The sequence below is a fragment of the Apodemus sylvaticus genome, chromosome 5 (genome assembly GCF_947179515.1).
Source record: "Apodemus sylvaticus chromosome 5, mApoSyl1.1, whole genome shotgun sequence".
NCBI lineage: Eukaryota > Metazoa > Chordata > Mammalia > Rodentia > Muridae > Apodemus > Apodemus sylvaticus.
The window spans coordinates 164,572,576-164,591,821 of record NC_067476.1 but is presented as its reverse complement, the minus strand read 5'-3'; the positions used below and the strand labels follow the sequence as shown (position 1 = coordinate 164,591,821).

Below are 19,246 nucleotides of genomic sequence, written 5' to 3'. Positions count from 1 at the left end.
GGTGCCTGATGGATTAGAAAGGGTTAGACCCCAACCTGGAATTGACGTTTCCAACAGGCCCAGCAGCGGTAGAAGTCACAGGAGGGGCACTGGAAAAGCACTGTATCCTCAGTTGAACAGGCCGGACATACAAATTCTGTTGCAGGAGGTCTAAGTGAGCACACACTGTCCAGCACCCTGCCGTAACCAACAGTCACTACATGCCCTATTGCTTACTCCACTGAGGCTTCATATGTTCATGGGGTAGTCTAGGAGGAAGTTGCATGGGCTTTGGGGTGGTATCATCAGACCTCACACTCTGGTCTGGCTTCTGTCTAAGGAAAGATGAGATCTTACTCTGGGTCTTCTCAGGTTTCTTGAACATCGATGACCCTAAAGATAGCAATGAGTGTAAGGAACTTAAGTGTTTCCTTCCTGTTAGCCCCCCCAGTGCAGTGAGGGACTCAGGGTAACAAACAGGGCAAGGGTAGAGAGAGTCTTCAAGTGGGCCCTCACCTGGTTTCACATTCTCATGGGTAAGCTCAGAAGGCACAGTTGTACTCTCATTCATGGGACCTGGGAGCTCCAAGTCCTTGCCTATGGTAGGTAGGCCCATTAAGTCTGCACAGGTCTGTAGGAACTGGGGCTTATGATGTGGACGCACAAACATGCTAAATCCTGTGGGGGGAACTTATGTTCAAACTCTGCATGTACTTCTCACATACAGCTTTCACCACCCTTCCCAGAACCTATGCCCTACACCCAAGGATTACATACTCTGTAGCAAGGAAAAGTGTTCAGGTTTTGCAGTGGTTAGTGCTGCCACCACAGCCAGCACCTTGTCCAGGTCATCATCCTGTTTGTATGCCCTCAGAGCTGCTGTAAGCTGGTTGCAGCTTGCAGATCCCAGAGCCTTGTGGACATCAGATAGGTAGTCTCTCACAGCAGGCTGGCCAGGTTTTCCTACTGTACATCCCACTTTTAGACAATGGCTGGTTTCTCCTGTTTGGAGAAATATACCCTTTGGGCTCAGAGAACTGGAGGAAATGGGAGGGCTTGGGGAGTTCCCCCCACCACTTCCTTCCAGGAATCCCTGTAGAGTCTGTTAGTTGCTCAGGACAAATGGATTTAAGAACCAAGCAGTCCAGCCTGCCTCTTCAAGAATGTTTAAGTCCCCCTGGGGTTTTTAGGAGCCAGGTACCTTTGGAGGTTAGATGGGCAGACAGGTGAGGTTGCCCCTGGTTCAGGTGCTCTCCAGGATCCAGCTGCCTCTCTGCACCTTCAGACAAGGTCAGTTTAGACTCCATCTCTCTCTTTCCTGAAGAAATATGCTCCTAAGATTAGGCCTCAAAATCCTCAGACAGGAAAGAGGACCCTGATATCAGGCACACATCACAGACCCACCTGGCTATCTTAGAGGATCCAATGAGTCCTGTTCAGCAGCATAAGTACTGAGACCCCAATGAGTACTAAGCCCAAAGGGTAAGTTTTCCCTCTGACATACCTGCGTGCATGAAGCACTGGGACAAGTACTGCTCTGTGGATAAATCTCTGTTTACACCTGCCCTACATAAAGCACTGTAACAGGTACTGTTCTGGGGAGGGGACAGCTTAGCTTTTCAATCAGGACAGAAGTAGGACAGGTGCCCAGCTGCCAAGATTCTAGCATGAATTCCCTATGGGAGGTCTCTTGTATGCCTGAGAGAGTTCAACAAATAGTACTACCCTTTGGGGACAGAATCTGGGAGAATACTGGTTAAAGTAGCTAAGCAAGAGCCCAGGGATGCCTACTAAGCCCATTCCAGGTATAAACTGCCCTTCAAGTCTGAGGTTAAGCATCTAGTCTGTAACCTTGCTCAGTGGTAAAGTCCATAGTTGACTGTGCTTGCTCTCCAAAGGGAAGGCTCTTCCCTGGCTGGTAGCCACATCGTTGGCCTGTTAGCTGGAAGCAGATGTCCTCAAACTGCTGCTTGTGCTGGGGTCGTACAAACTGGTAGAAGCCTGTGGGAAGTAGTTGTCTGAGTCTACAGACTCCATATACTGTGACTGATGGGTTAAAGACTTTGTGGACCATGGCCTACCTACTAGGCCTTTACTCTGGGAAGCAGAATCAACCCTGGGCCCTATAACCTGCCCCACCTCCACTGCTGTGAGGTTAACCCTATAACAGAATTTTGAAAACCATGGCACCTTTAAGAAGGGTGTGTTTCTTGGGGTCTTCAGCAAAGAGGCAGGTGAGAGAGGCCACTAGGGCTTCAAAGTCATCAGAACTCTTATAGTGCTGCAGGGCCTGGGTAAAGGTGTCAAAGTTAGCTTGGCTCAGTGCTTGCTTCACGGCCACCATGAACATCTTGGCTCTGCCTGCCTGTGTGCCAGCCATTGGTTCCTCCTGGAAGAATATGATCAAGAGCCCTATCAGAGCCAGCCCTTTCCTCCTTCCTTGGAGGCAGTACAGTGTTTTGGGCTTCAGGGCATAATAACTTGCCATTCAGGCTACAGCCTGTGAACCCTTTACCAAGACAAAGGGCTACTAGAGAAACAAGGTCCAATTCTGGTAATGTAATAACATTCAGGCCTGTCTGAGATCACACCAAAAGCTGTCAGAAACCTATAGGTAACCTATATGGCCCCACAGCAGATATACCTGAAAGAGGATACTTCTCAATGGGCTGCACCTCATTTCTGTACATCTCAGATCTATAAAGAATTATGTAAGCCAAGGCACCTTGATTTAGGCAGCTCCCATCCCTACCATTTCCAGCCCTTAGCAGGCTCAGGCCTTCCATATCTAGTGTACTTCCAGATGTAACAGCCCTCCTGGGCACTGTCTGAATCTTCTTACAAGCAGGACAAGAACAAAAGCCACCACATTTGGGGCTTTCCAGCAGGTAGGATATAACTAAACTTTTCATCTGAGACTAAGAACACATTGTACCTCCTCATATGGATAATTCACTGTCCAACACCAGAAAGAGCCACTCTGCTCATTATGGTAGAGGGAACCACAACCAGTTATGGATCCCAAACCAAGTGATCCTAAGGATCAGGCCTGATTCCAGCAGAAAAAAAAAATTTTTTTTTTCTCTATGTAACCCTGGCTGTCCTGGAAATCACTCTGTAGACCAGGCTGGCCTCGAACTCAGAAATCCGCCTGTCTCTGCCTCCCAAGTGCTGGGATTAAAGGCATGCACCACCATTGCCGGGCAAAAGAAAGATTTCTTGAGCAGAGTAAGTACAGTGGACCATGCCTATAATCCCAGCAGTTGGGAAGTAAAGGCAAGGGGATCAAAAGTTCAAAGTCATTCTTGATTATGTACTAAGTTCAATGCCAGCTTTTTATGATTCTGTTTGAAAACTAAAAAACTGGGAGGTGGGATGTCTTCTTAGAGAAAGAATGGCAAACTGGAGGCCCCAGGTTATCAACATTATAGCTGCTCAACTCTAGCCAAACCCTTGCTTGGTTAGGAGCAATAGGTACGAGAAGCAAGATTCCCACATATGCCCACAAGCAGCTATCTTAGCTATGGGGGACACTAACATACCGGATGGTTGACTAGCCTGACTTTCTTCCTTCCTCCTTTTTGCTCAGCAGACAGCCTCTTCTCACATCGGAGAGACAGGGTGGAGCTGAGTGCCTGAGGGAAACACAGCTGTGGTCCCAACCCAAACCCAGTTTTCAAAGTACCTGTGATGTCCTTTTGGGTCCCCAGGATCCTTGCCTGTATTCTGAACAGAGACTTGAAAGGGGATGCAGGGAAGGGTCATACCCTAATTCTGATGGCAATGCTGAGATTCTGGACCTTTTATGTCATACCCCTTGGCCTTGTTTACAAGTAGCAGTGAGAAAGCCACACGAAGGACACATTTATGGTAACTGATTGTCAGAGCAGGAATGGAGAGAAGGCACTCCAAGTCAGACCTAGGAAATTTAAGGCTTTTGGGCAAAGGGCCTCTGAGGAGAAGAAACTCAAGAGACCACTCATATAACACAGGCTGGGAGAAAGGCCAGCTTTGGGCATACCAGGGGGTTAGAAGTGCTAGATTTTGAGTAGACTGTGACAGACTGGCCCACCAAAGAGATATGGTGGTGGCACCATGGGAGCCAGGGTCTGGGGATGAGGAATGGTACAGTGGAGGTGCTGAATCTCACTTGCCCACCTACGTGCTGGAAAGGGTCCATATTCATGATACCCTCACCCCACTTCACACCTGCTCCTCAGATGCCCCAGCCTTCTGCTCGTTGTACTCTAAGGCAGCTAGCAGCCCCATGGGTCTTTGCTGAGCAGAAAATGTCTGCTGTTCATACTCCACACACAGGCTGCTCTCAGAGTCTCCAGCAGCTGGTAATCCTAAAGAAATATGTGTTGGCAGGAAAGCTTATCAGAAAGCAAGGATACTGCCTCTGTCATATATGGGTTTTACCTAACCCCACATACCTATGGGCCTCCGCCTCAGGCTGGGCACATGCACATCCAAGCTCATGGCTTTCCTGGTGGAGAGCGAGTGGCTGGACAATGTAGCCTCCTTGAGAGCAGCTTCTCCCTCACTCACACTTGAGGTCACAGCCTGAGGGACTGGCAAAGGCATCTGTAGAATCATAGGGTGAGGAGGCTTGCATTCATTGCTCCTCAGAGAAGGGATTCCAGCCCCTCTATGGGGACATAGGCAAGTCAAGAGGGTATTCGGATCTCACAGTTTTCTGAGCAACACGGAAGAACTGGGCCACATCTCGGATGACATGGCCAAAGTTGTCATACACCTTAAGGTAGGGGCGCACCCAGGAGGGCAGCTGGGCCCTGGCGTCTGCATAGGCGAACCTGGAGGGTGAATGAGTAACTATCAGTTCAAGTCCTCTACTAAAAAAACCAAGAGCCATCCCTTCCCTACAGCCACTAGACTCAAGCTTCAAAATGAAGTAGTATCTGTTGGCGGGACCAGAAAAGTAGCTATAGGCTTCATACAGGGGAGGAGGATCATGGGTCTAGAAAAGGGGAAGAAATGGGGTTGGCTACAGTTTCTTCCTGTACCTGTGGTCACACAGGAAGATGGCCCCATAGTCATGGCGGTGTCGGATAACCCTTCCAATAGCCTGGTTCACAGCCCTGGATGCTTGTTGCTGGTACCATTCCTGCCCAGAAAGGCACTAGGAAGGAAAGAATTTTGGTCATTGGGGTCCTTGGTCCCCAAAGTTCCCAGCTTACCCAGCCCTGTGGTATCTTACCTGGCCTCCAACTCTACTCTGGCCTTTCATCTCATCCAAGAACTGCATCTTGAGGACAACACGGGGATCCATGCGTGGGGGATATGGGAGGCCCGTGACAATTACACCACGACCATTCATGTCTGAGAAGTCCAGTCCTTCACTGGCCTAGAACAAAGAAATAGGTACTCCTCTCCCCTCTTGGTTTCTACACAGGCTTGTGGTCTACCCGTGCCCTAACCCTTTCAGCCACCTATCCCAGGTATTGCAGAGAAAGAGAAGTTCCATCCTCAGGTCTGCAGCTAGGCTCATGTCAATTCTGCTATACTCAGAACCGCCTAACTTTGGCCCTGGCTATTAGCACCCAGCACAGCCCCTAGTATAGCTCCCTACTAATTTGTTTGCTGGATGTGGGAACCCAAGACAGGAGCCTTGTTTCAGACTATGAAGAGAAACAGGTAGGAAGGGGTAAGATAACCTACAGAGACCTCACCTTTCCCCGACACACTGCTAAGAAGGTGGCCCCATTAGATCCAGGGGAGGCAACTCGCTGGTAGTAGGCATCAATGACCTATATGAAAAGGATGGTCAGTCAGGTTTTGTTCCTTGTCCTTCTCAAATGAGAATTAAATCTTACTTTTAAGACAAAGGATAGTCTTAGCTAAGGGGACACCAAGGGTCTGAGAGCATTTCCATGATACTATTATCAGCAGATGCACATCCAGTTCCCAGAGCCTGTCTAGTATTTCCAGAAAACATAGGGATCCCCCCCACAGACAAGGTAGCTACTGGGTACCAAGGACTCGGACAGGAAGATGCACTGCCATTATCTACATGCCAAACCATGTTAAGGGCATTCTGGTGAAACACTTAAGAACTTGGAAGTAAGCATAAAGTCCAGAACAGGTAGCCTGGAGCCAACCAGAGTCCCTGGGCAGAGACAATGGTCAGCTGAAGATTCTGAGTGATGCTAGAGATAGGCCCCACCTGACTCCCAATTTGTTACACAGACCTCTGAGAAGCTGCCTTTGTTCCTGGGTTCCACAAACAGAGGTTTCAGTGCCTCTACCTTCTTGGCCAAGCCTTGCACCTGTGGGAGAAAAAGCCAGGATGTGAATGGACAGGTAAGAGCTATGGCCACAGCCCTATTTATGTGCTCTGTCCAACTACCTTGCCCAGACTTTCAGTTATATGGGATGCTGCTCTCTTTCAGGAATTTATGTAGGGGAACGCACCTGCCAGAACTCCAGGCTTTTCTCCATGACAGGGTAGGAAGGGAAGAAGACCAGAAGCCCATGGGGGACCACGCGAGCAATGTTGCCTGGAAGTGGTCCAGGCAAGGCTTAGAAGACTGCCGAGAGCCCTGTTGGTTCTTTTAAGAGTACAAATTGAGGAGTTCCAGGCCCATAACCCCCACAGACTAGGGTAGAGGGGTCTAGGACCAGACCAGTTATGAAACAAGGGTTTCCTAAGGAAGGAACAAAGAATTACGTGAGGAACTGTACTTACCCAGAGCCTTCCCCAGGGAAGATAAGCACTCTTCAGAAAACCTGTACAATCAGACAAGCTGCTGTTATGAGAGGCCTAGACCCCAGCAACCCTCAACACTACAGACAAGCACAGAAACCAGGACCCTTTACCTTTTGTCATAGGCAGAGCTTAGCTGAACACCATCAGGGCCTCTGGGGATAACCCCCACCCAGAGCTGGTTCTTGTCAATGATGTGTGGATTCTCCAGACAGACTGGGAATGGACTGGGAATGGCCAGAGGAAATAAATAATGGGAACCAAGGTCTGAGAACCTTTAGGATCCTGACCCACAAAAAGCACTGGAGTCCAGGCAAGCATCCCCGACCCCCATCCACCATGTTCCTAGTATTGTGACCTCCAGCCAGAGGTAACTCATACATACATCTGCATCTCCAGAGCAAAGGAAGACAGAGGAGCCAGTGTACCACTGGTGAGGATAAGGGTACGGACTCCTTGGTAGACCAGTTCACGCATGCTGTGGCTGGGACTGAAGCACCAATAGCTCAGCACCTTCCCTGCAAGGAGGAACTGGGTATGAGGAAAGGACTGGGGTTCACCATCCTCATCTACTGTATGTATTGAAAGAGCAAGTCACCTGTATCCACACAAGTCGAGGTACACACATTAGGACAAAAGGCCAGGTCTGAGCTGAGACTTGAGCCCAGCCTATAATCTGGCCCCTCTCAGGGATCCAGAGAACAAGAAAGAGGTTGACCCAGAAGGATACTGGCAAATACAGAGAAGACAATCTGGCTCCAACAAAGTTCTATAGAAACCATAGCATGTGGCACTAGACCTAGAGTTACTCTACCAAAAGTACATAGGGAGGAAAAGCATCCAAACTCGTGACACGCCAGGCATAACTGCTAAGAAGGGAATCAAATTCATAGATTCTGGTGACACCAGCAGCAGGTAAGGTCAGATTCAGAAGGAAGCACAGTTCCAAGCAATGCCTGATTAGAACCACACACTCTTCATTCCTAGAAATCTTTGGAAGTTCCAGAAATTAAAACACCAGAACAACTTAAAAGTCACTGAAGGCAAAGCCAGGTGCCACCAGAGATGATTTCCATTCCTGGTCAGAACCTCCCCTGTCTGAGGCTGTCTCAAAAGTGGCCAATGACCTCAATAAACTCATTTCCTATAAACACCCTCTAGGGAAAACTACTGAGAAGTCACTAATTACCTGAGCACCCACCAACCTCCAAAAGCATCACTATCACAAAGGACGCTTCTTGTTGGGAAGAGGATATATTGTACAGTAGGGAGGCCCCTGGGGACAGAACCACACCATAACTTCTGCCGAATTCAGCCCACCTCTGGCCCTTACTTCCTGGTAGGCCCAAATGACTTAAACCACAGTATCCACATAAGCTCCATAGAACTGCTTCTGCTAAGGCTGCAACCTGTAAGTCACAAAGCAGTCTAAAAGCATAGTCACACACACTTGAGAGGCAGAAGCAGGCAGATCTCAGTAAGTTCAAGACCAGCCTGGTATATATAGTGAGTTCCAGGATAGTCAGAGTTACATAATGAGACCCTGTCTTGGAAAAAAAACAAACTAGGTAGCTGAAGAAAGAGTAGTTCATAAAGATGAAAAAATGAGAAGAGAAACCCATAGACAAGGCATTGCTGGAGAATGTGAGAGATGTGGGAGCAGGACAGGGCTATAGCCTTGTGACAGGCGTATTTGACATGTAGCCTGAATAGCGTCTGAGTTAGTGGGAGCAGCAAGGCACATCTGTGAAGCCAGGAGCTGAGGCTAACTCCATATAGGGTAGGTGGGGCAGACTGCAGTCAAGATCTCAATACTATAATACCAATGTAGAGAGTGTTCAAAGGCCCCTTACCATCTGCACAGCAACCCCAGTAGCAGTGGCACCACTCTTAAGGTACTAAGAGGCAGTTGAACCTTAGAGAATTTATGAGAGGTAGAAATTCACACCAAGCTCACTGTGAGCAACAGGGTCGACCACCTGCTCTTTAGACATGACTCTAGGCCTGGGTCTGAAGGATCTTGCTGTGGCACTGGCTAAAAGAAAGATGAAAGCCATGCATGAAAGCTATCTAGGTCAAAACTAACTTGACTTAACCTAAAGAAGCACATCCTGAGCCAAGTGTGACAGTGTATACCTTCAGGCCTAGCAAGATCTCTGTGAGTTTGAGGCTAGCCTGGTCTATACATCTAATTCCAGGCCAGTAAGGACTATGTAGTAAGATCTTGCCAAAAAACAAAATCAAAAAAACCAAACCCACAAAATTAAAAATTTTTATTTAAAAAGAAGTGTATTGAACCAGGTGTGGCAGTACCTGGGAGGCAGACAGGTAGATCTGAGTTCAAGGCCTGTTGGCCTGCAGAGGGAATTCTATGACAGTCAGGGCTACACAGAGAAACCCTATCTTGAAAAAACAACAAAATAATAATAATAATAATAATAATAATAACAACAATAATAATAATAATAATAATAGTGTACTCTAAGTCAGGGAGGGAAGGCCTTGCAGGGTCTTGGTTCTGTCACTGCCTTACTAGGTGACTCTGAGTGGATAACAGTTCTCTGGTTTTCAGTGGGCATGAGCGTGCATGACTCAAGATGTGATGTTACTGTTGGGCAAAGGTGGGCAGGGTAGCGTTTCCTGCACTGAAGATTTGTACCTTGTTTCCTAGATGTAGTGGAACTCCAGGCATCTGACCGCTGAGCTGCTTTTCGGTGGCTAGTTTCAGGGTGTATGTGTACCTGGAAGAACAAACATACATATATATGTACCTACCCAGGTCCTACAGCAACCCTGCCCCACAGGTCTGAGACCATTAGACTTGCCCACATCCTGAAAGCTGCTCTTACCTTATAGTAATGTGAGATGCCCAGCCCCACAAGAGAACCAGGGCTGCCTTCTGGAGGGTCCACGCTGAACACAATCTGAAAGGCACAGCAGCATAGCAAAAGGAAAAGGAGCCTGGGTTAAGAACACGAGCAACTTCATAATAAGGTGAAAACTAAAGCCTCTTAGCCCAGCATACTAGAGTTCGAGGCTATTTCAAACTTCTTTAAGTCAGCCCTCTATTAAGACAGATGCTCTCCATTTGTCTCATTTGACTAACCATCATTCCCAGGCCGAGGGGCAGTAGCTTAATCCCTGATGTCCCTTTCTCTAAGTGGCTCCAAAGCTCTCTTGGGCCTCCCCTACTGGGAGCCACTTGTGTGCGTTAGAAATACAGCAGCTGGGACAGCCTTATGTGACTAACTCAGTTTACTCTTCCTTCAGTGCCTCTCAGTGCTCTGGGATAATCTAGTAATTCAACAGTTAAGATTGTGGCGAGGTTCCTAAAGTCCAGGAGAAGGTTAACCCCAAAATTTCACCTGACAGACGAAATATCAAGACAGTTTATGAAAATAAAAAGGAGCTGGGCGGTGGTGGCGCACGCCTGTAATCCCAGCACTCTGGGAGGCAGAGGCAGGCGGACTTCTGAGTTCAAGGCCAGCCTGGTCTACAGAGTGAGTTCCAGGATGGCCAGGGCTATACAGAGAAACCCTGTCTCGGGGGAAAAAAAAAAAGAAAAAGGAATTTATTCTAGTTAGTATCAGAACTTACCAAAACCATGTCAAACAAGAATAAGTAGTAAAGCAATATAACAACAGGAGCAAGAGACTAGAGAACAAAGGAGCCAGGTAAAAACAGACACCTTACCCTTTATAAGGGATGGTAGGTAGATGCTCAGCCCCTACACAAACCCATAAACCTCTACAAATGAATTCAAGAACCAAAGGAAAGCTGGTGTGGGTTAGGCAGCATGAGCCAAAGCAACAAACCTCCAGCAGCAAGAAAACCTTTTAATTGAGCCAACAAAAGACAGGAAAGGCAGGTAGAAGATATGCCCATCATACCGGGTGAACACACAGGACTTACAAGGCCAACAAATCAATAAGAAACACAGTCATATCAAGGAAACACCATAACCACAGGGTACAGAGACAACAAAGAGACAGGTTGGAAACGGGTGATTCTGACTTCCCTCAAGAGGGTTTCTCTGGGCATACACCTCCTGCCTTGTAAAGGTAGTTTGTCACCGCTTTTGGCCTTTCTTCCCGGCAGATCCTCTTTAACTGTGCTTCCCTGTTCATCTCCAACTAAACTGACAACCCCAAACTCTCATTCCAGGGATCTGCTGTAAGCAGAAGTTCCTTTCAGCCTGTATGAAAGCTTCCAGGCACTGTGTTCCACCTGATTTCCACTGGACCAGCTTCCCATCTCCGGACATTCCTGTGTCTGCCTAGACTTCTGGCTTTCAGGACATCATCTGCTGCTGCCCTAAACCTCCTGAGCTGCCTTCATTGTTCTCATCCCCACCTGACACAACCTGTGAGAGGAAATGAAAGTAGTCTAAACCACTCTTCCCTGGACTTGGCCTTGCATGGGTGTTTAGAAACACCCTCACATACAACAACAAATTGGCCATGTGAGGGAAGAGCAGGTCTCCCTGATCTCACGGGAGTCATGTATTTCTCCAAGAACACACCACTTAAAAAATTTAAGCTTGGCTGGAGGGATGGCTCAGCAATTAAGAGCACTGACTGCTCTTCCAAAAAACAGTTCAATCCCTAGCCACCACATGGTGTCTCACAATCATCAGTAATGGGATCCAATGCCCTCTTCTGGTGTGTCTGAAGACAGCTACAGTGTATTCACATACATAAAATAGATAAATCTTAAAAAACAACAAAAAAAAAAAAAAAAAAAAAAAGACCCAACAACTTAGAGAATAACAAAAGTCTCAGGCTGACTCATCACCTGGACCTGAAACATCAGACAGGTTTGTGGGAGACAGAGAGAAAATGAACCAGTAAGAATTACAGCTGACTAAGAGACTAGTTCCCCAAACTTAGCAAAATGTGATGTGATAAGAGGAAAATTTGACTCTATAGTGTGAGTGCATGTACATACACAGGTGTATGTGAATGTGTATAAGATGGTTGCTCACTACATGTCTGACCAAGGTGAGCAAGGGGGAGGAAAAGAGAGGATTCCAATCTAGGAGCCACAAACCCTACTTCTGGCTGACCCTACTCTGGCCTGACAAAATCTGACTGGCTAGTTTCGTTTCTGTGCACGTTCCCACATCCTGACAAAAACTCTTGGCATCTACGGTTATACAAGAAGCAGCTGTGAGATAAGCAACTCACCAGTCATCTGTTCTGCTGCTGAGGAACATTCTAGCAAGTATCTAGCTCGCACAATACCAGAGTGGGGTAGAGAAGGTACTAGGAGCCTTTGGAGCACTTGTCAAAGAAATCGCAAACCACTGGTCAAGGAAGTTTGGGTTCCAAAAGTACGGACAAGGAAAATATCTCCTTTATAGAGACTAGAGAATAATATTCTGAGGAGGAGAGAGTTGTCCTGCTCACATGAGCCCTCTAGATCTGGGAATAACAGTGCCTCCTCTTGTGCCTGCAGTTGAGGATGAACCCAGTGTCCACATGGAAAGAGTAGAGTAGATTCTTGGAAGGTGTTTCTGATGAAAGGCCCTGGTGGTCAGCAGAAACCAATCTGCTTAGTAGGTCCAAGGCTTTTTGCACTGGGGACAAAGCATGCTCCATAATGGCTAAATGGCCCAGCTGTAAGTGATACAGGGGGCCCTGACAACAAGAAGTCATAGAATCAATAGTCATGGATAGACCACCATCCTGGGAAGCAAAATGCCTAGAGATGTGCCTACCTAATAAGCCTCTGGAGAAGTTCATGTAGGAAGGAGCCCAGTCTGCCAGGACAATCGGGTGCCAAAAACCTTCCTCATCCCACCAAACCTCTGCAGTCTTTGAGTCAACTCTTCATTCATGGAGTGAAAGGCTGAGACTATTATGTCCCTTATCACAAAACTGGCTGAGAGGGAGCAGGCCTGAGCACATTCCTTTCCTATGTATGCTTGGCCCCATGCCCTCATTATGGCCCAGCTACGTCATAATCAGACTCACAGATTCTCAAGCATTCACAGTCTGCCTTTCCAATGAGAAGATTTGCTTTGTGGTTACAATACCAAGGCTTCTGCTCACTAGTCATAACCCCCAGTAGTCTAGAGGTAATAGCATGGGTAGAAGAGAAGCAAACACAGTACCATACATGAAGGGACTGGCTATGCCTCAATTTTTCCAAAGATCAGCAGTTACCATCCAGGAACATTTAAAAAAGAGAGAGGGGGAAGGGGTCTGGGTCTCACTACTGGGTACTGGGTAGCACTGGCTGATCCAGAACTCACTATGCAGACCAGGCTGGGCTTGAACTCAGAGATCTGTCCACCTCTGCCTCCCAAGTGCTCGTCTTAGAGGCAAGCATCACTATACCTGACTCCCAGGCAGGAATCTTAAGACACACTGTTAAAACTTAGCAAAGTGGGGGTGTACTGGAAGGATGGCCCAGCAGTTAAGAGCACAGACTGTTCTTTCAAGTTTGATTCTCATCACTCATATGGTGGCTTACAACTCTAGTTCCAGAGGATCTGACCCCGTCTTCTGGCCCCCCAAGGCACCAGGTACACATGTGGTAAACATACATGCATTCAAGCAAAAATACCCATTAACATAAAAAATGATAAAAAAAAAAAAAAAAAAAGCAAAAACAAAAACCAACGAAACAAAAAAAAAAAAACCTTAGAAAGGCTAAGCAAGCCAAAGCTGCCCAGAGGCCTAAACACCAGGATTACCCTTAACTACCTGGTCAGGTCTGGCTGGCTCACTAGAACTGAAGACATAGTTACATTAAGACATATGTGTTCTATACCTGAGGACAACTGCATGTCACACAGACAAGGAGAGGGATGACCCTAAAACAGCACAGTGAGAAGTAAGAAGAGATCTGATGAGGTGAAAGGAGTCCACCTTTGTCTCTGACAGTGGCTCCATAGCCATCCCTCCTATCCCTCCCTCCACTTTGGATATACAGACCATGGCATTTATAGGACCCATTTGCCTTTCCTCTGGGAAGATACTCAGGCCATTTGTCTCTAGATTTCTCTCAGTCTGAATCTATCTGGAGCTGCTGTCAACAAGGAGGCTCTGCCCAGTCCCAAAGGGAAAAAGTGAATTCCAAATAGCTCCTGGCCTCACTCTTCACAGGATCTTGGTCTTAAAATACCACTCTGCATTTATCTGGCCATTAAATAGCCCCCTTCCCCCCAAAAAAAGCCCAGATCTGTCCTCTGTTAACTCCCACTGAGGCCGACATTGCATTCAGGTGAAAGTGAGAGGCTTAGGGTTTTAGACATGTGATCTGAGGACCTTTGTCCATTCCCTGAAGACTTTGCTGTCACTTCCAGAAACAGAGACACCAATAGTTAGAAGTAGTCTCCTACCTGGATAATATCCATGAGCTTCTGCAACCCAGCCGTGTTGGTGAACACACCAGTACCTGTGGAGCACACAGCAGAAGAGAAGCTGAATCCAACATCACCAGGAGCAATCACAGCCTCACTTAGCTCTGTCTCACATCTGCTGAAGCAACCAGCCTCCCCATAACCAATATCAGCACATCAGGATGTGCTAAGGAAGGGCAGCTGACCTCTTTCTGGTGTTAAAGAGATAGGGGAATATCCCCAAAAAAGTATAGGCTTCCAAAATAATGATTTGGTCATTTGGTCAAATGATATGGGGGAGGGTGGCTGCTATCCCCAGTACATAGCAAATAGCATTACATGTGACACTGCACGCCTCACTCCAGTCTGCAGAAGAACAGCCCATAAGGACACTGCCCTTTGGAAACTTGATCTCCTAAACTAAGCAGAACTCAGGTCTAGTAGCAAGGGGGAGAAGACAGAGAGGCCCACATCTCACTAAATCCACAAAGTCTCTGATATTCCTCCTTAAAAGGGAACTAAGTAGGAAATATTGTAGTAAGAAATCACATGCAGCAAAGCTGAAAAGAACATAATGGTTGGCCAAATGTCACTACTGAACCTGTGTCTCAATCAGAAAGAGAAAAACAGCTGGGCCCAGTGGCCACCCCTGAAATTTTAGCACTCTAGAGACAAGCTCAAGAGGATCAAGATCAAAGCTGGTCTGAATTTACAGCAAAAACCTGTCCCAGAAAACCAAGGGCTGGGGATGTGACTCAAATGACAGAGCAACCATAAGTGAGATCCTGAGTTCATCTTCAGTACTACTCAAAATAAATAAACAAGCATGAAAGGTAGGCTGGTGGGGGAGCTCTGTCGACTAGATTCTTGTTTACAAGGAAGGCATGATAGCAACCTGCTGACACTGACGGTCAAGTGCAGACTGTGGGACATGGAACAGTAAGTCCTGCCATGATGTTCATGTATATCAAAACCACTAAGTCATGCTCCATGTGGGCAACCCAAGACTCACGTCCTGCCAGGTGCTGGATTATCTGGTCCAGCGATTCCAGAATGCAGCCTTTGGTTTGAAATGTTATTTGGGCTTCAGCAAACAGCTCGAAGATGTAGCTGCCAAAGAGAACAGAAGCTTGAGACTGAGAGGAGACAAGACTGTGGTTTCTGGAAACCAATGAAATAATTGCTGAGTACTTCAAGGAAGCCAAAACTGGAGGTGAGAGGCTTCTCCCTGCAATGGTCTCCTAGCAGGCAGAAGACAGTGAGTTACTGTCAAGAATCACTACCTACCAAGGAAAAGACAGGTGCATAAGCAAGGGACCACAATTAGGGGAGTGGCCTAAGTGCAGGTCCTGTGTCTTTGAAGGTAATAACTCTGAGTAGTAACTCTAAAAGCCTTGGAAAGAAATGGGAAGGGGGCAACAGAAGCTGCAGAAATGGGGGGGGGGGGGGGAGGGCTTTAGCAGGGTCTTCAGGTGTAAGTAAAGAAGGCCAAACAAGCACTCCAGAACCCAGGTCAGACTGGTATATCTGGATTATCTGGGAGTAAATGGAAATACCTGCAAAAGTTAGAGCTCAGGGGAACAAAATGGTTCAGAGAGAAGACAGGTAGCCCAAGACCCCAGAAAAATGCTTTACCTTCTGCAAACACAGACTAGGTCCTAACACACCTACTTAAGAGCTACCCCTCAACCCCAGCTACAGTCCCTTAACAACCTTCAAACCAGGCTACCTACAGTGATTTTCATGGGGAAAAAAAAAGGCAAAGCAAATAACAACATCAACAACAACAACAACAACAAAAACCCAGATTATGGGACAATCAGAACCTTCTGGGCCTCTACAAGCTCTAAACAGGCCTCAGTGATAGCACTAAAGGTGTAGTTATAACTGGCACTTGCTGGGTCATCAAGAGGCCAGAGAGAATCGGAGGAGACACTGCAGTAGTGTGTGTTGTTACTCCCATCGTTTCCAATGGCTACATAAAAAGCTGGCAAGTGTCTTGGAGAGATGGCTTATTCCTTTTTCCAGGGGACCTGAGTTTGGTTTCCAGATCCATATTGGGAGGCTTACAACTATCTGTAACTCTGGATCTAGGACATCCAACACCTTCCTCTAAACTCCACAGGCACCAGCACACATGTGGCACACATTCACACAAACATCCACATACATATAAAAGGAAAATAAGTCTTTTTTAAATGTTGGTAATTCTTACTAAGCCTTAAAATTTGAAAACAGACCCCACTGCTGGGTGAAGTGCTCAGACAAACCCCATGAGGACACTATTTATCTTTAATTTCAGACAGAACTTGGGGTAACGAGGTCAGCACCCATTCCTCACCTTCCAGGTTTGGTGACGCCTCTGTCATCCCCAGGCAGCTGGACAGCATCAATAGCCTCCTCCAGGCGAAGCAGGATCACTGTGAGCCAAGGGTATGTCAGGGGCACGCCTCTCACCAGCCCAAGGGAAGGGAAGGAAAGGCAACACTCACTCTTTAGCTTTGCGATGTCTTCCAGCTCCATGTTGAGTCCTGGGTGAGAAAGTATATACATAACTCTACATCTTTTAAATACTTTCTGTAGCCTCAAGGACCAAGGTTTCCAGTGTGAGAAAGGGTATGTGGGAGGGAAACTAGGTAGAGTCCACATTCAAATTATATACAACAGTATGAGCCCACATTCACATTTAAATATATGCATAAATACATTCATGCACACTCTCCCTAAAGACCTCAAAATAACTAATAGCCATCAGCATGTGCCCACGTGTGCTCAGATAGAACCTCATGAGGACAGAGAGTAAAACATTTCTCCTCTGAAGGGAAACCAGGGCTTGCTGGAGGCTGGGTAGGAAGCAGAGTATCACAAGTCCAACAGCAAAACAGTTGTCAATGACAGCCATAACTCTGTTGAGCCAGGTTAGCAGGACACAGAAATTACCTTCTAGATGACTTTGGTGGGATATTAAACCTCAGCAGTAAGACTGATGATGGGTTGTTACCAACCACAGATAGTTAAATGCATATATAATGATTAATATTGGTTAGTACAATAAACCTGATAATCTCTAGAATAAGTTAGGAGACAAAAATCTCTGGTTATGTCTGTGAAGGGGTTTCGAGGTTGGGTTAATTGAAAGGGTAAGCAGAGCCATTCCATGGACTAAACCTCAGAACTGAATAAAAAAGAAAAGGAAAGAAAAAGAAAAAGAAAAAAAAAAGCTGGGGAGCTAGGTGGTGGTGGCGCACACCTTTAATCCCAGCACTTGGGAGGCAGAGGCAGGCGGATTTCTGAGTTCGAGGCCAGCCTGGTCTACAGAGTGAGTTCCAGGATAGCCAGGGCTATACAGAGAAACCCTGTCTTGAAACCCCCCCCCCAAAAAAAAAAAAAAAAAAAAAAGGATAGGGAAGGGAAGGGAAGGGGAGGGAGAGGGAGGGAAAGGGAAAGGAAAAGGAAAAGGAAAAGGAAAAGGAAAAGGAAAAGGAAAAGAAAAAGAAAGAGAAAAAGAAAAAGAAAAAGAAAAAGAAAAAGAGCAGAGCTGGGTGTGGTGGTCTACACCTTGGAGGCAGACAGCTGGATTTCTGTGAGTTCCAGGCCAAGATGGTCTCCATAGAGGTATAGGACAGCCAGGGCAGCCTTTCTGTCTCCTCCCATTTCTTTCTCTTTTCTGCTCTCCTTATCTGTTTCCTGATTACAGACACACTAACTGCTCAAGCCCTCACCATCACAAAGTCCCAACTATGATGGGTTATACTCTGAGAATGTGAACCAAGAAAGACCTTTCCTTCCTTAAGCTCCTTTGGTTAGGTATTTTGTTATGAAAAGGAGAAAAGTAACTAATCAACATTCACTGATAATTAATGAATCTAGGCATCAAGTAGCTGCTATGTTACTATAAAAAAGGGAGGAGGAGGTAACCATGAGCCCTCAAGAAACCATTATGGCTGTGATGAGTTATGGCTGTGATGGCAAAGCCTCTTTGATTGGTGACAATGAAAGAGTGACCTGAGTGTTCAGCTCATCATGTATCTCAAAAACAATGTGCTTTCTTTTGTGTGTGTGCTATATGCATATATGCCTGTGTGCATGTACATGTATATTATTAGTACCTGTGCACACAGAGGCCAAAGGAAGTTATTAGATGTCTTCCTCTATTGATCATTAGCATAATTTCCTTTAAACAAGGTCTCTCACTGAACCTGAAACTCAATGTTTTGGCTGGGCTGGCCAGTGAGCTTCCAGGATCCATTTGTCTCTATATCTGTAACACTGTGGTTTCAAGCATAAGCAGCCATAGTTGATTGTGTGTGTGTGTGTGTGTGTGTGTGTGTGTGTGTGTGTGTGTGTGTATTTCCTGTACCTGTACTTTGCTTTATAATTAAATGCTGGGCTGGGTGTGGGATTGTGTGTGTGTGTGTATTTCCTGTACCTGTACTTTGCTTTATAATTAAATGCAGGGCTGGGTGTGGTGGTGCATCTCTTTAATCCCAGTACTCAGAAAGCAGAGGCAGGCAGATCTCTGAAGCCAGCCTAATCTATACATCAAGTTTTAAGACAGCCAGAACTACACTGAGAGGCCCTGTCTTAAAATAAATAAATAAATAAATAAATAAATAAATAAATAAATAAATAAAACATTAGCTAGGAAAAGACATAAACTTCAGAAAACACTGAAAGAACTAGGGCTGGGGCTATAGCTCAATTGGTAGATTGCTTACCTAGTGTGGACAAAGTCCTGGGTTAGACCCCAGCAATCAAATAAACCAGGAATGGTGTCCAAAGTTTATAATCTCATCATTTAGAAGGTAAAGGCAGTAGGACCTAAAACTAGAGTTCATCCTTTAGGAAACTACATTAAGTTCGAGGCCAGCCTGAGCTACAGAAACTCTTGTTCCAAAAAAATGGGAGAAAAAGAAAAAGCTGAAAAAGCAGTGAAAGTATCAGAAGAGCCAGTCCTCCCTGGACTACAGAGCCGTTATACAGCACTTCCTACAACTATAACACTCCACTTGAGGGAAATTTGGGGTTTTTTTTTGTTTGTTTGTTTTTTTGAGACAGGGTTTCTCTGTGTAGCCCTGGCGGTCCTGGAACTCACTGTAGACCAGGCTGGCCTCGAACTCAGAAATCCACCTGCCTCTGCCTCCCAAGTGCTGGGATTAAAGGCGTGTACCACCGCCCAGTGGGGAAAAGGG

At 46.4% G+C, this 19,246-nt stretch overlaps 1 protein-coding gene across 8 annotated transcripts in view; it reads right to left on the bottom strand.

Annotated features, from left to right (window-relative positions):
• Rtel1 (regulator of telomere elongation helicase 1) overlaps positions 1–19,246 on the bottom strand; it is a 45,869-nt gene that overhangs the window by 292 nt on the left and 26,331 nt on the right. For 4 of the 8 annotated variants that reach the window (XM_052184568.1, XM_052184567.1, XM_052184569.1 and 1 more), the window contains 25 exons: positions 16,547–16,585; positions 16,396–16,474; positions 15,067–15,164; positions 14,055–14,110; positions 9,556–9,630; positions 9,366–9,447; positions 7,092–7,224; positions 6,820–6,933; positions 6,689–6,729; positions 6,415–6,500; positions 6,192–6,269; positions 5,673–5,750; positions 5,201–5,347; positions 5,007–5,122; positions 4,673–4,796; positions 4,416–4,566; positions 4,189–4,328; positions 3,522–3,614; positions 2,170–2,368; positions 1,831–1,980; positions 1,181–1,297; positions 757–981; positions 496–657; positions 217–372; positions 36–136 (listed from right to left, as the gene is read on the bottom strand). In XM_052184568.1, the coding sequence (XP_052040528.1) occupies positions 36–136; positions 217–372; positions 496–657; positions 757–981; positions 1,181–1,297; positions 1,831–1,980; positions 2,170–2,368; positions 3,522–3,614; positions 4,189–4,328; positions 4,416–4,566; positions 4,673–4,796; positions 5,007–5,122; positions 5,201–5,347; positions 5,673–5,750; positions 6,192–6,269; positions 6,415–6,500; positions 6,689–6,729; positions 6,820–6,933; positions 7,092–7,224; positions 9,366–9,447; positions 9,556–9,630; positions 14,055–14,110; positions 15,067–15,164; positions 16,396–16,474; positions 16,547–16,585 (2,840 nt within the window). Of the gene's footprint in view, positions 1–35; positions 373–495; positions 658–756; positions 982–1,180; positions 1,298–1,830; positions 1,981–2,169; positions 2,369–3,521; positions 3,615–4,188; positions 4,329–4,415; positions 4,567–4,672; positions 4,797–5,006; positions 5,123–5,200; positions 5,348–5,672; positions 5,751–6,191; positions 6,270–6,414; positions 6,501–6,688; positions 6,730–6,819; positions 6,934–7,091; positions 7,225–9,365; positions 9,448–9,555; positions 9,631–14,054; positions 14,111–15,066; positions 15,165–16,395; positions 16,475–16,546; positions 16,586–19,246 lie in introns of those variants that run through there. The other 4 variants (XM_052184570.1, XM_052184571.1, XM_052184572.1 and 1 more) reach the window with 4 other exon arrangements.